The 17,031-nt window shown below is 32.9% G+C and overlaps 2 protein-coding genes across 2 annotated transcripts; one reads left to right on the top strand and one right to left on the bottom strand.

Moving 5' to 3' along the window:
• Positions 1 to 5,321: 5,321 nt before the first annotated feature.
• HELRODRAFT_173929 (hypothetical protein) lies at positions 5,322 to 9,417 on the bottom strand (the record flags this gene model as incomplete). Its single annotated transcript, XM_009020501.1, has 3 exons — positions 5,322 to 5,480; positions 7,882 to 7,972; positions 8,969 to 9,417. 3 exons carry the CDS (start codon positions 9,415 to 9,417, stop codon positions 5,322 to 5,324), a joined length of 699 nt encoding a protein of 232 aa, XP_009018749.1.
• A 1,697-nt stretch (positions 9,418 to 11,114) lies between these two features.
• On the top strand, positions 11,115 to 16,396 carry HELRODRAFT_185663 (hypothetical protein). The gene is made up of 11 exons (XM_009020500.1): positions 11,115 to 11,220; positions 12,246 to 12,321; positions 13,023 to 13,094; positions 13,486 to 13,605; positions 13,915 to 13,985; positions 14,305 to 14,455; positions 14,532 to 14,639; positions 15,112 to 15,186; positions 15,297 to 15,421; positions 15,645 to 15,708; positions 16,007 to 16,396. The coding sequence occupies exons 2-11, from the start codon at positions 12,271 to 12,273 to the stop codon at positions 16,103 to 16,105; spliced, it is 936 nt and encodes a 311-aa protein (XP_009018748.1). The 5' UTR covers positions 11,115 to 11,220; positions 12,246 to 12,270; the 3' UTR covers positions 16,106 to 16,396.
• The last annotated feature ends 635 nt before the right edge of the window (positions 16,397 to 17,031 follow it).

Genomic DNA, 17,031 nt, shown 5'->3' with positions numbered 1-17,031 from the left:
ATATATATATATATATATATATATATATATATATATATATATATATATATATATATATATATATATATATATATATTGTGAAACTAATTATTTTGGCATATTTTTTGTAATGTATAGCCTAATGAAATGTGGATGTAAATAAAAAATTGAAATATAACTTTTAATTTGATGACAAAATATGGAAAACAAACCGTGAAGCACATGGCATCTCGCTCTTCAATGTTCTTCTGTGAGTCTCATAACAATCTCATTTTCTTACTTTAAAACCTGTTTTAAGAAGAGTGTTTTAATGCTTAAAATACGAAAGCCAACGCAAGTTTAAAAAAAATTTTGAAAAACGTTTTCAGAGAATTAATTGGGGAAGTTTTATTAATTTTGACTCATGAAAAAATTTTAATCACGATTGCTTTTGATTGATTAATGCAAAATAAGCTCAGTCTTATTGTCGCGCGAACAACGAGCATTAGTTATTCATAACGGCTCCCAACGTTACAAAACATCGCACGATACGCACATAAACAACAGACCATCCTCCATCTTACTAAGCAAACAATGGCGCTACAAAACTTTCCCAACTGTTCTCGTATAAAATTTTGTTCTAAAACCAATGGACTCATTGTTATATTTATAAATACCAGCTGTGTGTGTGGTGTGTGTGTGTGTGTGTTTGTGTGTGTGTGTTTGTGTGTGTGTGTGTGTGTGTGGATGTGTATGTGTGTATTTGTGATCTAGTGAATGAGTAGCAAAAATTTACACGACCAACCGCTATATAAAACCCAACTTTTAACGCAAAATTTAAAAAAGCTAAAAATTGTATTTTAAAAGAGGAAAGAGATTCAGGTCGAAAATAAAGCTAAAGAAAGGATGTTGAAGCAGCTGTTCGCTCTCCTGTTCCTCTCTGTTTGCTGTTCAGTTGTTGAGGGTTCACTTATCTCCGACTGCAAATGTGAGTTCACATTTTTATTTTTTATTTTTATTACTAAATTTGAATTTCAGACAAACACATCAAGAATCCAATTTATGCAATGAATTTAAAATCATCAAATTTGTCATTTCAGTCGTACAACTCACCTCACACTCACACATTATGTCTAATACGCTCTCCTATTATTACTTAAATTTGACAGTCATAAATATTGTCGTTTCAGTTATACAATTTAGTTATGAAAGGTTTTTTAATTGTGTGATCATAGTAAACCCGTTCAACAGTTATGTTTAAAAAAAACATGTTCATAAATGATTTTGCGTTTGCAACCAAATTTATTGGAAAATTATTTGATAATTAATTAAAATTTTAAAGCTAGAGTTATGATGTGCCCAGTGTTGACCATATGTGAAAAGTACTGCAAGGCTTGTTGGGACGCCGATGGTGGCCGCTGCGGTCCTCCAGACACCTCCTGCCTCACAATCTTGCAGTCCAACAAGGTGTGTGAGTGCGTCAATAAGCACAGCAGCAGCATCAAGTGGTGGAGTCTTAATTGCTGGTTCTATAGACGATATGCTACATGAGATGCCTGCACTCATTTTTAGAGTGTTTTAAAACATTTTATTATTTAAATTATTTTAAAAGTTTATTTAACGACATTTTAACTTTAAACAAACATTTTTTTAAATTTATTTTCAAGAAACCTTTAAATTTTAAAATTTGTTTTTCAAAAAACTTTTTTATTTTTAAATTTCTTCGTACAATAAATGTTTGAAGTTAGTTTAGTTTGAAGTACTTTGCAAACCTTTTTTCGAAAAGCTTAAACATAAGTAGAAAGATTTTTGTCTTATAAACGAACACAATTTCCGAAATATTAAACGTCTCAAAATTTGAAAGTGTAGTTTGATTAGATATTGCTAACAAGCCAATAATTTTTTTAAATTATCAATTAATTAATCCATCAATCAATCAATTAATCAGTTAATTTTTTACAGAGTGCCATTTTAACATTATCCTGATTGAATTTTGCAAACAGATGGGTCTTGAGATCCATAACAAAAACTTCATAAGACTTCTCCATTACTTACAAAGTGTATGCATCTAAGTGTATACTTAAAGTAATGTTGTAACCCTTGCTCGCTCGTAACTACCAAACACCGATGTTATAGCTACAATAATCTCTATTTCCAGCACCACTGTTGTAGCTTCCAACGATAGTCAAGAGTTTGTTATTTCTTAGGTTCAAGATTTCCGATAGATGAACACAACTGCTTGAAACGCAATCTTTGTTGAACGTTTAATTGAATACCAACAGTAATAGAAACATTAAATCAATCCATGTAACTACATAAATCACATTTACGACTTGTAACCTCCACTGCCTTAGTCTCGCTCGTAGGTCGTATTTTTTATCAAATTTTACATTCACAGATACACTCTAACAAATACAAACTGTTGATCGTGTCAGAGGATGCCTATGGAGCCACAAGATGTGCATCGTATGGAAAATTCAGTGTTGGTCAGCTGAGTCCAAATTATATGTTGCACATGGGAGACTACATAGGAACGGCAGTAACAACACCGTTCGGTCTGTTTGAATTTTTGGAAATGCCATTTGGGCGGAGAAATGCTGCACAGATTTTCCAAAGGTTCATCGATGGTGCTTTGAGAGGGCTTCCTTTTATCCACGCATACATTGATGACATACTAATAGCGAGCAAAACCGTCAAAAGACACAGAAGCCATGTAGAACAAGTTCTTCAATGACTTTTATCCACGCATACATTGATGACATACTAATAGCGAGCAAAACCGTCAAAAGACACAGAAGCCATGTAGAACAAGTTCTTCAATGACTGCATGACAAAGGACTAGCCATCAATCCATCGAAATGCGAATGGGCGAAATCATCCACAGCATTTCATGGACATCAACTCGACAGTGAAGACATTAAATCTCTCGATAACAAAATCCAAGCAATCATCAACTACACCGATTCATTGAAAAGATCAATTTCTACCGTCATTTCATTCTTAAATGCTTAACAATATTGTCACATCTCACTGACATTTTAACAAGCAAATCAAAAACGCTAAAACTCAACGAAGCCCTCAATCCTTAGAGAGGCCAAGCAGGTATTACAAGCGGCAACCAAGTTGTGGTATGGTCAAGAGAAAGATAAGATACCTTTTAACTTTTCACCAACGCTTCAGACGCTGCTGCCAGAGCTGTACTAGAGCAGAAAAGTAACGGGATTGCAAAAGTTTAATCCAGCACAGACCCGCTACAGCGCATTTTGTCGAGAACTGCTGGCAATGTATTCAGCTATCCATCATTTTCAACACTTTCTCGAAGGTCGACAGTTTACAATACTTACTGACCACAAACCACTGACATTCGCCTTACATTCCAATTCAAATCGACTAACACTAAGAGACATAAGACACCTTTATTACATCTAACAGTTCACAACAGAAAACGCAGTGGCTGATGCGTTATCACGCACAAAGGTAGCCACGATAGTGTCAAAAGCCATAAAGCTTGGTGAAATGTCGAAAGAACAGGACGATGATACAACACTCCTCAACAGACACAAACTCACTAAAAATCAGCACAATTCCAGTCAACAACTCCAAAATTTATATCATCGTCGACACTTCATTAGACACCTCTCGTCCTTTAGTTCCAACAAGCATGCGAAAATCAGTTTTTCAGAATTTCCACTCCTTGTCACATCCTGGAGCAAAAGCAACATCAAAATTAAATAGAACCAAGTACGTTTGGCCCCCCATTATTAAGACATCCAAATTTTGCAATCAACGCAGCAAACAACATCAACATAACGCTTCACTTCCAGTAGAATTTCCTTCACCAAGCCACAGGTTTCAACATGTCCTCATCAATTTAGTTGGATCAACGTCATCATCGGCATCGGATAGACACACACATTTTAACGTGTGTTGATCGTTTCACCATTTAGCCAGTAGCAATTTTTATCAAAAATACCGTCATCTGTGTCAACGACTACAGCGCCGACATCATCTTCTTCAACACTTTCAGCAAAATCAACTTCGTCGTCGAACGACACATCCGCATCCACAAAAACGTCAACATTACCTTCAATGTCATCCGAGGTCACGTCAGCGACAGAAACATCAAAGTCGACTCCAGCGCTTCCAAATCGACCCATCAACACCAACATTCTACCTCCTCAAAAACCAAAAGATCGGGAAAGACATTTTACCTCCCATTTCGATATCTTGATTAGTATCGATCAACAGCTTACGCTGACGATCTGGATGGAGAGTATTGTTAAACTGCACATCCCTATTTTAAGTATGTGACGAGTTGCTCTAAATATTTTGAAGAACAAGGTAACTTCCTTGCTACGTTTTACGATTTTAGGACCAAACTTTTCTTTGTCAATTCGCATAGCCAAATACGTTTTTGTTATTTTAGCATTACGTCAATAAAATAAATTATAAACATTTTATTTGTTGTTCTTGCATTGAAAGTAATCTCGCAACAACGTAAAGCTCTGCTGCTCGTCTAGTTGCTCGTGTCCATATTTTTCTCATATATTTCCATATCTGGTTCTCTTGCACTGGCTACCTATAAAATATGAAATAGTTTTTAAAATGTGCACATTAATGTACGAGTCTCAATCCAAATTATTTCTTAAGTAGGTTATCAGATATAAAAAGTAAACATATCGTCTCGGTTTACGATTGTCTTACCGTTCACACTTCTAAAGTTTAGAACTCGTGTTAAACACTCCTATATTAAATCGGCGTTTGCTTTTTCTGACTCTTTTCATTGGAACTCTCTGTCTCTTCTCTAACTACTCCATCACTTACAAAGTTTAGAGCGGATCACAAGACCCATTTGCTTAACAAATTCACTGAGGAGCGATGTTAACATGGCGCTTTACAAACTTGGTTTATTGGTTAATTGATTCAATCATTTTCTGGATGATTGAATGAATAAGTTAGAGAGTGAGTGAGTGAGTGAGTGAGTGAGTGAGTGAGTGAGTGAGTGAGTGAGTGAGTGAGTGAGTGAGTGAGTGAGTGAGTGAGTGAGTGAGTGAGTGAGTGAGTGAGTGAGTGAGTGAGTGAGTGAGTGAGTGAAACTTAATCTAATTTTTGTAACAAAAAAAATTTTTTTTAAATAATTTTCATCACAATTTTCATACAAACAATATTTAAGGTTTTATTAAAAATAACAACAGCACAAGAATTTTGTAAACCTATAATTAAGTGAAGGTGATTGAGTTTTTGCCGAGACGATGACAATGATGACAATCATGATGATGAAGATAACGACGATGACAATCATGATGGTTAATATGGAGCAATAGTTGACCGCTGTCGAAACGTCGTCATCTCCATCAGCATCCTCATTCTTGACGCTCCTGAGCTCTGTCTCGATATTTTTCAACTAATTCTTTTTTATTTTCCTCTTCTTTCTTCATCTCCGCATAGTAATAGCAACTCATCTTCTTCATCCTCAGAAGAGCTGCATTGCTGGCTTTCTTCTGAGAACTGGTATCAACTGTCTGATATCAGTTAAATTTCGCAGATGATGACGAGGCAGTGTCCAACAAACCGGGTGAAATAACACGAGGTGTCGTCAACAATTTAGGATCATTGTTCGGCAATCGCTCGACATTCCTTCGCAATCCATAACTGAAAATAATATTAATTTTCCGTATTTCATTCGTTCTACACTTCTCGTTTATTAAAAAATTAAATTGATTAAACGCTAGTCAACTATATGCAGATGGTTCTTATATTTATACTTCTTTTCCTCCATCTAATCTCAATAGTGTACTTCATAATCTATCTCTATGTCTTTCTTCAATTATCGCTTGGTCTGACTCTACGTATCTTAAAGTTAATCCTTCTAAATTTGAATTAATTTGTTTTGATAAATCTAAACACTCTATTATTATTCCTCCTATTATCTTACCTGATTCTAAAACTCTGGATGTCTCTCATAAGTTTTGTAGTCTAGGCTTTATCTGTGATTCTTTGACTTTTTCATCTCAGATTAATAATGTTGCTAAAAGTTCTTACTTTCATCTACGTAGAATAAAAAAACATTTGCCTTTTCTTGACGATCTTACTCTTCTCCTTCTTGTTACTTCGTAAGTCTTATCTAGGATTGATTATTGAAACTCGATCTACTATAGTCTTCCTGATTCTAAACTCTATCCTATAAGTAAAGCTTGTATACAATTATGCATAAACGTGTTTGGTACAACTTAACTTACGCACCACTCTTGGTTTAATGTCGTTACTTGATTAATAATAATAATTATTAAATAATAAATATTTACAAAACTTTACAGTTTAATCTCGAAAAATACAAGTATATGTATGAGATATATGTGTAGTTATGAGAGTTATAAGTTAGGCACTTCAATAATTTTCTGCACTCGCCAATCAATTTTATGACATGTCTCTGCCCCTATGACTATTGACTATTCGTTTGCAGCTTATTCAAGTTTGTTTTATATATGTGATGTATTCAATATGCTTAAACATATATGTGGAATATAACATATATAGGAAATTTCTTATTAATTATCGTTACATATACCATGCAAAAGGGGGCCGTATTAATTTTTATAATCTTTGATATTTCCGCCATCTAATTTAAAAAGTGAGGTTGCGAAATCGGGTAATTATTTATTTTAAAAAATAAACAAAGCTAATAAAACTAGCAGAGAATTGTACATTTTGATTAAATAAAAATTTTATGTTGGTTTGTTGTGCAGAAAAAAGTTTTTGGATATGTTGATTTAATTTAGGATAATTATTATTATTATTAACGGGGTTTAAAGTGGTTCAGAAAACTATGGTCTGTGTAAGAACCACTACTAATTAGATCTCCTAATATCCTATCTGTCCGAGTTTGGCTTTGAAGCTGTTGAGTGAATTCGCAGAGACTGCATCATCGCTTAGCTCGTTCCAGGCGTTGACCACTCTACTGCTGAAGAATCTGCTCTTTATTTTTCCATCCGAGTTTTTGAAAATCTTAAATCTGTGTCCTCGTAGTTTATCACTGTTTACTAGCCTGAAAAATCTCGAATATGGAGTTGTTTCCCTATTCGTGATCAATTTATATGTTTGGATTAGATCTCCTCTACATCTTCTTTTTTCCAATGATGTCAAGTCGCATTTTTTCAATCTCTCATCGTATTTTCCGATTCCTCTAATCATTCTTGTGGCTCTGCGCTGTACTTTTTCCAAAACTTCCTTATCTTTCTGCATATATGGGCTCCATGCTTGAACACAGTACTCCAGATGAGGTCTGACCAGGGTTTTATACAGTTTCAGTATAATATGCTTCTCTCTGCTGACCATTGTTCTTCTTATAAATCCCAAGATCGTATTGGCTCTGGCCGCTGCAGCTGTACATTTTCTTGACGGTTTTGTGCTTTGATAAACAATGATTTCTAAATCCTTTTCTTCCTCTGTCGATCGTAGTTCTCTTTCACCAATTTTATATTCATATCTTGCGTTCTTCCTCCCTAAGTGCATTACTGCACATTTGTCAACGTTGAAAAGCATTTGCTAGTCCTTGGACCATTGGTACAGTCTTGCTAGGTCTTTTTGCAATATTTCTGCATCTTCATCGTTGTTGACTTTCCCACATAGTTTGGTATCATCTGCAAACTTTGAAATCTTGGAGACTATTCCTTCGTCGATGTCGTTAATGTTTATCACAAATAATAGCGGTCCCAATACCGATCCCTGAGGCACGCCACTTGTTACGTCTATCCATCTCGAGTTTATTCCTTTTATCCGCACCTGTTGTCTCCTATCTTTCAGCCAATTTTTTATCCATTGTAGCAAATTTCCTTCTACCCTACATGCCTGTAACTTTTTGGATAACCTTTTATGTGGCACCTTATCGAATGCTTTTGCAAAATCTAAATATATTACGTCTACCGAGTTATTCTGGTCTAGGTTAGCATAAACATCTTCAAAAAAATCCAATAGGTTAGATAGACAGGATCGTCCTTTCATAAAACCATGTTGGCTGTCATTGATTATGCAGTTAGAATTTAAGTGCTCGACTATATTCTTCTTGATAATTTTTTCTAATACTTTACATATAATGCAAGTTAAACTAACTGGTCTGTAGTTATTAGTTTCGCTTCTACGTCCTTTTTTGAACAATGGCGTGACGATAGCGTCCCTCCAATCCCTTGGTATATCTCCTGATCTTAAAGAGTCATTAAATATTTCGCACAGTGTGGCTCCTACTTCATGTCTTATTTCCTTTAAAAATTTTGGGTGCAGCTCATCTATTCCTGGAGTTTTATTCTCTTTGAGACTGCCTAGTATTTCGACAACCATCTCTTCTGTTATGTAAACACTTGTAAGCATCCTTTCTTGGCTTCCCCCAAGCAATTTTTTTGGCTCCTTTATGTTATTCGTATTTTCTTTTGTCAGCACCGATCCAAAGTAGTTATTGAGCATCTCAGTCATTTCTTTTTCTTCCGTTACAATGTTGCCATAATCAGTCTTCAGAGGCCCCACTTTATCTTTCCTTTTTTGTTTACTTCTCATGTAACTGAAAAAGCTTTTACTGTCTTTACTTATGTTCTCACTTAGCTTTTCTTCATATTCCTTTATTGCTTTCCTGTTTGTTGCCTTTGTTAGATTTCTCTTTCTGATGTATTTATCCCTTGCTGCTTCTAACTCACTTTTTGAGATATCTTTAGCTTTTCTGAGATATCTCTGTCTTAACTCCTGCATCTTCTTCCATGCTTTAAATTTTGATCTTCTTGTTTTCTGTACATTTTTATTTATCCACGGTAGCTTTTTGTTGCTTCTCCGGATAGTCGGTATAGTTTCTTCAACAACTTTATTCATACAGGACACAAAGGTTTTCCATTTATTTTGCACTCCCAAATCTTTCAATCGCTCTGCCAAGTTCATCTCTATGATTTTATTTCTGACCTTGACGTAGTTTGCTTTGAAATAATTGTAGCGCTTTGAATAAGCCTCATCTTCTTTTTTCTGCTCTAACACTATGTTGAATCTAAGTATCCTATGATCGCTCGTTCCAAATTCTTCTCCTACTCTAACTTCTTCTATTATGTTCTCTTCTGTTGATATTATTAACTTTAATATATTTTCTCCCCTTGTTGGCTCCATCACATGCTGAGTAACGAAGTTTTCGTCTATGCAGTCCAGAAACAGTTCGTCTACCACCTTTTGGCCTTCTCTATGATTCCAGTCAATATGGTGGTTAAAGTCTCCCATTATTACGCAAGGCACTTTTGTGGCATTTCTGATCAGTTCACGTAATTCGCTGTCATTCTCTTTTGTTGAATCTGGTACTCTGTAGCATACTCCTACACGCAGTGTTTCAGTATCGTTCTTTATATCACACCAAACAATTTCTTTAAATTTGTCGTTTTTCAGGTATTTTCTTTCCAGTGCAGTCAGTTTTTCGTTTATGTATATATTGGGCATAGTTTTTTATATTTCATTTAAAAAATTAATGATTATTTTTTTAATTAATAAATGAAGATTAAGTTGAATTTAAAATTTAATGACATGTTTCCTTTACTTCCATAACTTAACTAAATTAATTAAATTTACTAATGCAAATAGTTTGTTCAGTAGTCTTTTTAATCTGTTTCATTTCCCATCAGGTATATCAGGCACAATGTTGGCCAGTGAAACTGTTTGTTTGTTGTTTAATATGTTTTATTGATTAGTTTAATTTTAATTAAACAAGCCAATGCTGAAGGTAAGTATACAGTATAAAGACAAATAACTGAATGAGACTGTTGAGAATGAGTTTGAGAAGTTTTTTATTTTTACTTATTTCAGATTGTATGAAAGATGTAATTTTTATTTTATATGAAGTGTTATACATTTTCAAGGTGAAATTTTTTTTCAACATCAGTTGAGGCATTGATAGAAAATGCTTTGGCATATATAGCCATTGGATGGTGTCAAAAGAGTAACCAAACATTTACTGTGAGGTATGAAGTAATAACCTCATCACTCAAATCGGGAGTGAGAATTACATTTGTCATCTGTTATCAATAAAAGGTATTAGTGTGTAGTGTACCCTTCAATTGGTGATATTAAGGATAGCAAATGCTCTTATTTTAATTTTTATCTAACTGTGGATGCAATGATAAATTTTCTATATAAAAACAATGCTTTTGCATGATTAATCAATGCTAATTTTTATTTAACTTTTAAAAAAATCTTTGCAATTGCTGAGAATATTTTAAAGAGATTGGGGACAGAAAGAAGAGTTGTTGAGCTTAAAGAATTCATCCATATGGCTAAAACAGAAATATTCACAAATGATATTTTGAATAAAAAAAAATATATATGTGTGTGGGTGCTTGTGTTTGTGTGTGTGGAAAAAATTGATTACATTTTGCCGATATGTATGAAGACACTATGCATACTATACTATAACAGATACAAAAATATGTCAATGTACTTGTACTTTATTCATGCCATTGAAGATTCAGTGGCTAGAAAGATTTTTAACAATTCGTTAATGTGCAAAAAACTATATAAAGCTTCAAACTTCCCAGTTTGTTTAATGTTTTTCATTGCATAGAAAAATATAAATATATGATTAAGTTCTATTTAAAAGCGAAATACAGTTCGGGAGATAACTCGGTTTCCATTTTGACTACCGGCTATACTACATTTCAAAAAATTTGTATTCCATCGCTAGTTTTATAAATTTAATGTAAGTTACTTATTTTGTTTTTATTTAATAATTATTTTTTGCAATTTAATTGAAACTTGAATAATGTCAGAAGTTATGTGCTATATTATTTGTCTGTTTTGAGATACTTCAGTTTATTTTTTGTGTAGTACCATGTATATATATTTATATCCGTGTGTAATACATTTTCTTAATCTTAACAATTGTATGCATTTTTATCTATGCTACTCAAAATTATAGTTCTGCAATATTACTGCGTCCGATTGTGCATGGTATTATTGGTCGTTGAATGTTTTTGATTTCCTTTATATGTTGTATTCTATATATATATGCTTGGAATAATTATTTTGATAGGTTTTGTTAATTAAAAAAAATTATTTGTTTCATTTTACGTGCTAATTAAAATTTATAAAGTGAATTAATTTTATATTTATTTATATGTGGCTTTCATGCGTTTTTTCACTATCTTTTTTCACTTTTAGTTTCTTTGTATTGTTGTACGTTGTTGATTTTTCTTACGTTAGTTTCGCTATCGCTTGACTTGATTATCCGGTTTTAATAAAATTTATACAGTTAGTGTTGTGTTATATTACTCTTAAATAAAATCTTTGTACAAACAAAATTTTTAGGGCTTATATTACTTACTCATTTCACTCTTGCTTGCGATTTCATTCCAGTTTAAGTAGTCTGTGAAAAATTAGAGAGGATGACTAGTCAGTTTTGTCTTTGACAAAAAATTAAAATTGCAGTCTAATTCAAAGGTGTGTGATGGAAAAAATGACGAGTTTCGCAGTTAACTTCATTTATCAAAAAGATAAAAATAAAACATTAAAATCATTTTCAATGAAGAGTAATTCTCAAGTCCTAAGAAGACAAACCTGTCTCTTCTTTATCCTATTAAGCCCCATGGTTAAGTTAAATTTGTTAAATGGTTAAGGTTAAGAACTTAACTTTTAATTTAACCTCTAAGATCGAAGCAAGGTCTACTAATTTAAGACAAGACCACAAAAGTATGAGCTTCCTTCTTGTCTTCTTGAGTATCAGGTAGCCAATAATAGTTGGTGCTTGTCATAAAATAAAGTGTAAGGTTTATTCAATAAGCCTTGCACTCTATTGCTTTCATAGGTCTTCACATTTCTACACAGGTAGCTATATTTAAGCTATATTTAAGTAAGCCTTTTCATAAGTTTTAGATTTTTAAAAGTTAATTGTATCAAGGGTTTTGTTAAGAATAGTTGATGGTAATGATTCTGTAATTTTTTTATTGAGTGTTGATGGAGCCAATATAATATAAGAAAACTTCTTCCAATCACTTATTTGGTCTTAGTAATAGCATTATTAACAAGTGGTTAGTGATTATTAACAAGTGATTATTAACAAGTACAAAATTTAAAAAAAATTATGCATTGTGAAGTAACATTCTTGAAATAAAAGTTTACGTGGTATTGGAATTGAATATGAATCTGTTACAATTGTCTTTATTACAATTGTGAGTCTTCCTACACTAATTAGGTTTCAGATGAGTTTTCCTATTAGCCAGTTTGAAATCATTGATATTTAAATATTTGAAATGTATCTGAATATATGTTTTTTTTAATTACACCACGCAGATTGTGAGTAAGATGGATCAACTGATGAGGTTTGGTCAGGGGGGTTTGGCTGGTCTCAGTCAGGTTGGTCACTAATCAACTTTCTGATTTCTTATTTTTAATTCTTTTTCATTTCCTCAACTATTTTTACAATTTAGTTTTTAAAATTATGATAGCCAATAAATAGCATAAATTTTATTGAGAATTATTTTGTTATGTTTACATTAATTTATTATTTCCAAGTTGTAATTATTGTATTGTTTTCAACCAAAGAATTATTCTAATGAGTATTTGATGACCATGTATTCTTAATGTTGGAATAAATTCAATTGAATATTGCAATCTGATGGAATGAATGCTAGCCGAAATTTGACTTGTAATAATGACGATGATGACGTTGATTGCAATGCAATTGTAGGTTTTAGGTATCTTTCATTAATTAAAATTTAATTGGGAGATTAAAATGAAACTGATTAAATGATTGAAATATTATTGGAGGATTGAAGTGTTATTAATTTAATGATTGAAATGTATTTAATTGGATGATTGATATGTAATTAATTAAATTATTGAAGTGTTATTAATTGAGTGATTGAAATGTAATTAATGATTGAAATGTCATTGATTGGATGTAATTAATTTGGTGATTGGACAATTGAATTGTAATTAATTGAATGATTGAAATGTAATTGATTGGATTGGCTGAGATGCAACTACTAGAATTGTTGAAATATTTCATGAATAGTTTGAAATTGATCTGTTGGACAATTGTTTGAAATTCACAGCCACCGTCAGGGGATGTACCAGCAGTAGACACAGCCGAACAGGTCTACATATCATCACTGGCCTTGCTTAAGGTTCGTCTGTCCTTGTATTATCTCCTATTATTTTGTTAGATATGTATATTTAAGTTTGATTTTCATGTATTTTTATTTTGTTTTTGCTGTTTGTTTGTATGATTTTTGATTAACATTTTGTAGCTTTTTATTACAGCGCTTGTTCAGTTTAGTTCAGTAATTTTTTTCGTTGACATAGAGTAGCATCATTATGAAGAATATCAAATAATTTCAATTAACCTTATCCTATTTAAATTCTGTTAGCATGATAATCATATACCTACAATTAAAAATTACAGTGAAATTTTTAGAACCATGAAAGAAAATATAAATGATATTAGCATAATTATTGAATTAATTATTTTGCTACCAACATTCAATGCCTGATGTATTGACAAATTGATGGCTTTAGATGTTGAAGCATGGAAGAGCTGGCGTGCCAATGGAAGTGATGGGACTGATGTTGGGGGAGTTTGTAGATGACTACACTGTCAGGGTCATTGATGTCTTTGCCATGCCTCAGTCGGGAACTGTTAGTTCTTTTCATCTTGTCTGGCTGTCCATGTTCTTCTTTGTTTGTTTTGTCCGGTTGTTTGGGTGGTTCATCAGTCTGTTTGTTCACTCTTTATTTGGGTTTTTGTGTTCGTGTATTATCATTAATGAAATCTGTAAATAGGTGAGTGGAATAACTCAGCAAATAATTTAATTAATAAATGAAATTTAATTATAAAACAAATGAATTATAACGTTTTTAACATATTAAGTTAGATGATAAACAACACTAATGAATAATGAATAGATGAATGAATAAACGAATGATTGAATGAATGATTTAATGCAGGGCGTCAGTGTGGAGGCAGTTGATCCAGTCTTCCAGGCCAAAATGTTGGACATGTTGAAGCAGACAGGAAGGTTTGTCCACATGTTGCTAATAAATTTAGTTTAAACCCTTTTGGTAATCAAATGATTGTTACGTTTGTGTGTGGTGACTTGTGAGAGTTAACTGAAGAGTCAGTTGATTTTATTTTGATTTACTTTTATTTTATTAATATTAATCTGAGTTATTTTAAAAAATTAGTTAATTTTCTCCGTTTAAAGTGTTTCATTTTTTAATTAATTCAAATTTATTTAATAGTTTTGCCTACTAAAAGACTGTTTCTCATGTTTTGAATATAGTTTGAAGTTTAAAATGAATTCACTGTGCATGACACTGCATGAATGCACACTACAGACCAGAGATGGTAGTCGGGTGGTACCATTCACATCCAGGGTTTGGGTGCTGGCTGTCGGGTGTGGACATCAACACACAACAAAGTTTTGAGGCTCTGTCTGAACGAGCCGTTGCAGTTGTTGTTGATCCTATTCAAAGTGTCAAGGGAAAGGTGTAGTGTCTTCTTGTTTTGTATTGTGTGCATTGTCGTTGTTTCACTTTCAAAACTATGCTCAAATGTGATGCAGGTCGTGATTGATGCATTTAGACTGATCAACCCCAACACAATGGTGCTTGGCCAAGAACCTCGACAAGCAACATCTAACTTGGGTCATCTCAACAAGCCTTCCATACAGGTTGCTCTCATTCATCCTCATCTTCATTCAACATCATCTTTGTTTCATCATACAAAGACATCTTTGTTTATTCATTCATTCATTCGATTTTCAACATTGTCTTGTTTTTATCACTCATTAAATCATTCAACAGGATCTTCAATAACAGCATTCAGCAACATCTCTGTTTAACCAATCATCTAATAAATATGCACTCATCATTTCTGCTCATCAGTCTGGTCTTTTAGTTGTTTATTTTCATGTGTAGTCGTCAAAATCTCCAAATGTTTCATTTGACCGTACCGTTGCTAAGACTTTGCAGGCACTGATTAAAAGTATTTTTGTTACTGCACTGATAAAAATTACTCAACTGGAAAATCACTACACTGGTTGTTAAGTCCAAATACTGGTCATCTTATGTTTAATCGTTGTTTTCACACTGGTCACTTTCTCTTTATATTTTAGATTGATTTCTCATCATGACCACACGCAGGCTCTCATCCACGGTTTGAACAGGCACTACTATTCAATCGGCATCAACTACAGGAAGAACGAGCTAGAACAAAAGGTCCAACTTATTATTCTCGATCTTTTGGAGTCACTTTATTTTTTACTGCCATCGCATCATCAACACGACATGCACGTTAAATTGCCCAACGCAACTAACAATGTCGACAGATGCTGCTGAACTTGCACAAGAAAAGTTGGATGGACGGACTGACGTTGCAAGAGTACTCAACGCATTGTTCAAACAACGAAGCCACTGTAAAAGAGATGTTGGAACTTGCTAAAAATTATAACAAAGTAATTTCCAAGTTATATTTTCCAAAAAAAAATAGATTTTTCATTAACGAATAACTAAAATTAATAAAATTTAATAGACCGATCGGTCGGTGATTTGATTTCATGACAGCACGACTTAATGTAAAAAATTTGATGGGCCGAACGATTGTGGTTTAAATTGATGAATATATTACTACTGTTAAATCCCAAAACTCGTTGTTTCATTTAACTTCTAAATTTTCAGTCTTTGGAGGAAGAAGAGGAGATGACATTGGAACAACTTGCAATAAAAAATGTTGGAAAGCAGGTTAGCTTATGTTTTGTTATGTTTTGATGATGATCAATGTTATTGCATGTGGGTGATGTGTTTTGTGATGTGACTGTTGATCAAATTGAACGCCTTCAAAGCATTTTTATTGCACAATGCACTTAGCCTCACAGACTTAATATTTTAAATATGTCAAAATTTATCTTTACGCAGTTTGTGTCATTCGTTCTAGTTTATTTTTTACTGATTGTTTATGTTTCTAACTTGTATAAAAATTTTTGTAACAATTTTTATTTTCAAATGGGGAAATTGATAGAAAATAATTGATTGATTTCAGGATCCAAAACGTCATTTAGAAGAGCATGTGAACATTCTTATGACCTCCAACATCGTGCAGTGCCTGGGAGCCATGCTACACACTGTTTTGTTCAAATAACTTCTAACAGTCTTTGTTTTTATTGTCGCTAATTTTTTTGTTTTTTATGTTTGATTTCAAAAAATATTATTGAAGTTCAGTTTAGATCATCGTTAAATATTTCCTAAGATGTTTCAAAAACTTTCCGCCATTTAAACGACAATGGTGTGACAAAACGTTGCTCGAACTTTGTGCGCCTCTGTTTGTAATACAGTCGCCTGATAATTTGGTAAATGCTGGATCATTCTGGAACGTTTTTTAAATCTGGCATACTTGCTTAACCGGACATTAAAATAAAAAGTTTTAAAACATTATTAGACTTGATGAAAAAAAGTTTCATTTCACTTTAAAAACAACTGTATTGATCTATCGGTGGCAAAACAATTGGTTTAATTAAAGAGAACTAGCAACTGAACACAGAGTTGTGCCCGTTTAGGATTGCTTGCGTTGAAACAATGATATTTTCATGAGTTTAAAAGTAACATCAAGGATACACTGTCAAAGTTGTCTAGTGACATAAGAGACTATCACATAAAAAATGTCGTAAGACTTGAAAAAAAGAATTTACTATACGGCATACAGTATATGCGAGAACTCTGAAGTCGACGCTAGTTCCCTCCTTTTAAATTTAAGTTGACATAGTTGAACCTCTCCGAATTTCCGCAAAATGTTTCTATTAGCATGGTTTCAGCTACAGATTTAGTGTAACTGTTACTGAATTTCAAATTTCTGTCAACAAAAGAAGTTTAATAAGAAACTCAAAATATTAACTTTTACCTCCAGGTTCGTCACGAATGAAAATAAACAAAAACACTAATATAAACATAAAAAGAAATGTTTCCGACGAAAAATGTCTGAAAATGATAAAGAAAAGGAAAAATCCGACAAAAAAAACAAAAAGAACAAAATAACGACAACAGACGGAGGAATTTTGAAAATGAATTCAA

The sequence above is a fragment of the Helobdella robusta genome, assembly GCF_000326865.2.
Source record: "Helobdella robusta unplaced genomic scaffold HELROscaffold_28, whole genome shotgun sequence".
NCBI lineage: Eukaryota > Metazoa > Annelida > Clitellata > Rhynchobdellida > Glossiphoniidae > Helobdella > Helobdella robusta.
Note: the sequence above shows the minus strand (reverse complement) of the source record. Positions and strands in the feature narration are given on the sequence as shown.

What these genes read in the sequence shown, in the direction of transcription:
- HELRODRAFT_185663 (XM_009020500.1), top strand. Translation starts at nt 12,271, where the DNA reads ATGGATCAACTGATGAGGTTTGGTCAGGGGGGTTTGGCTGGTCTCAGT. An exon ending in ATGTTGAAGCAGACAGGAAG is followed by an intron (nt 13,986 to 14,304) that starts GTTTGTCCACAT and finishes TGCACACTACAG; the next exon opens with ACCAGAGATGGTAGTCGGGT. An exon ending in TTCAAAGTGTCAAGGGAAAG is followed by an intron (nt 14,456 to 14,531) that starts GTGTAGTGTCTT and finishes AATGTGATGCAG; the next exon opens with GTCGTGATTGATGCATTTAG.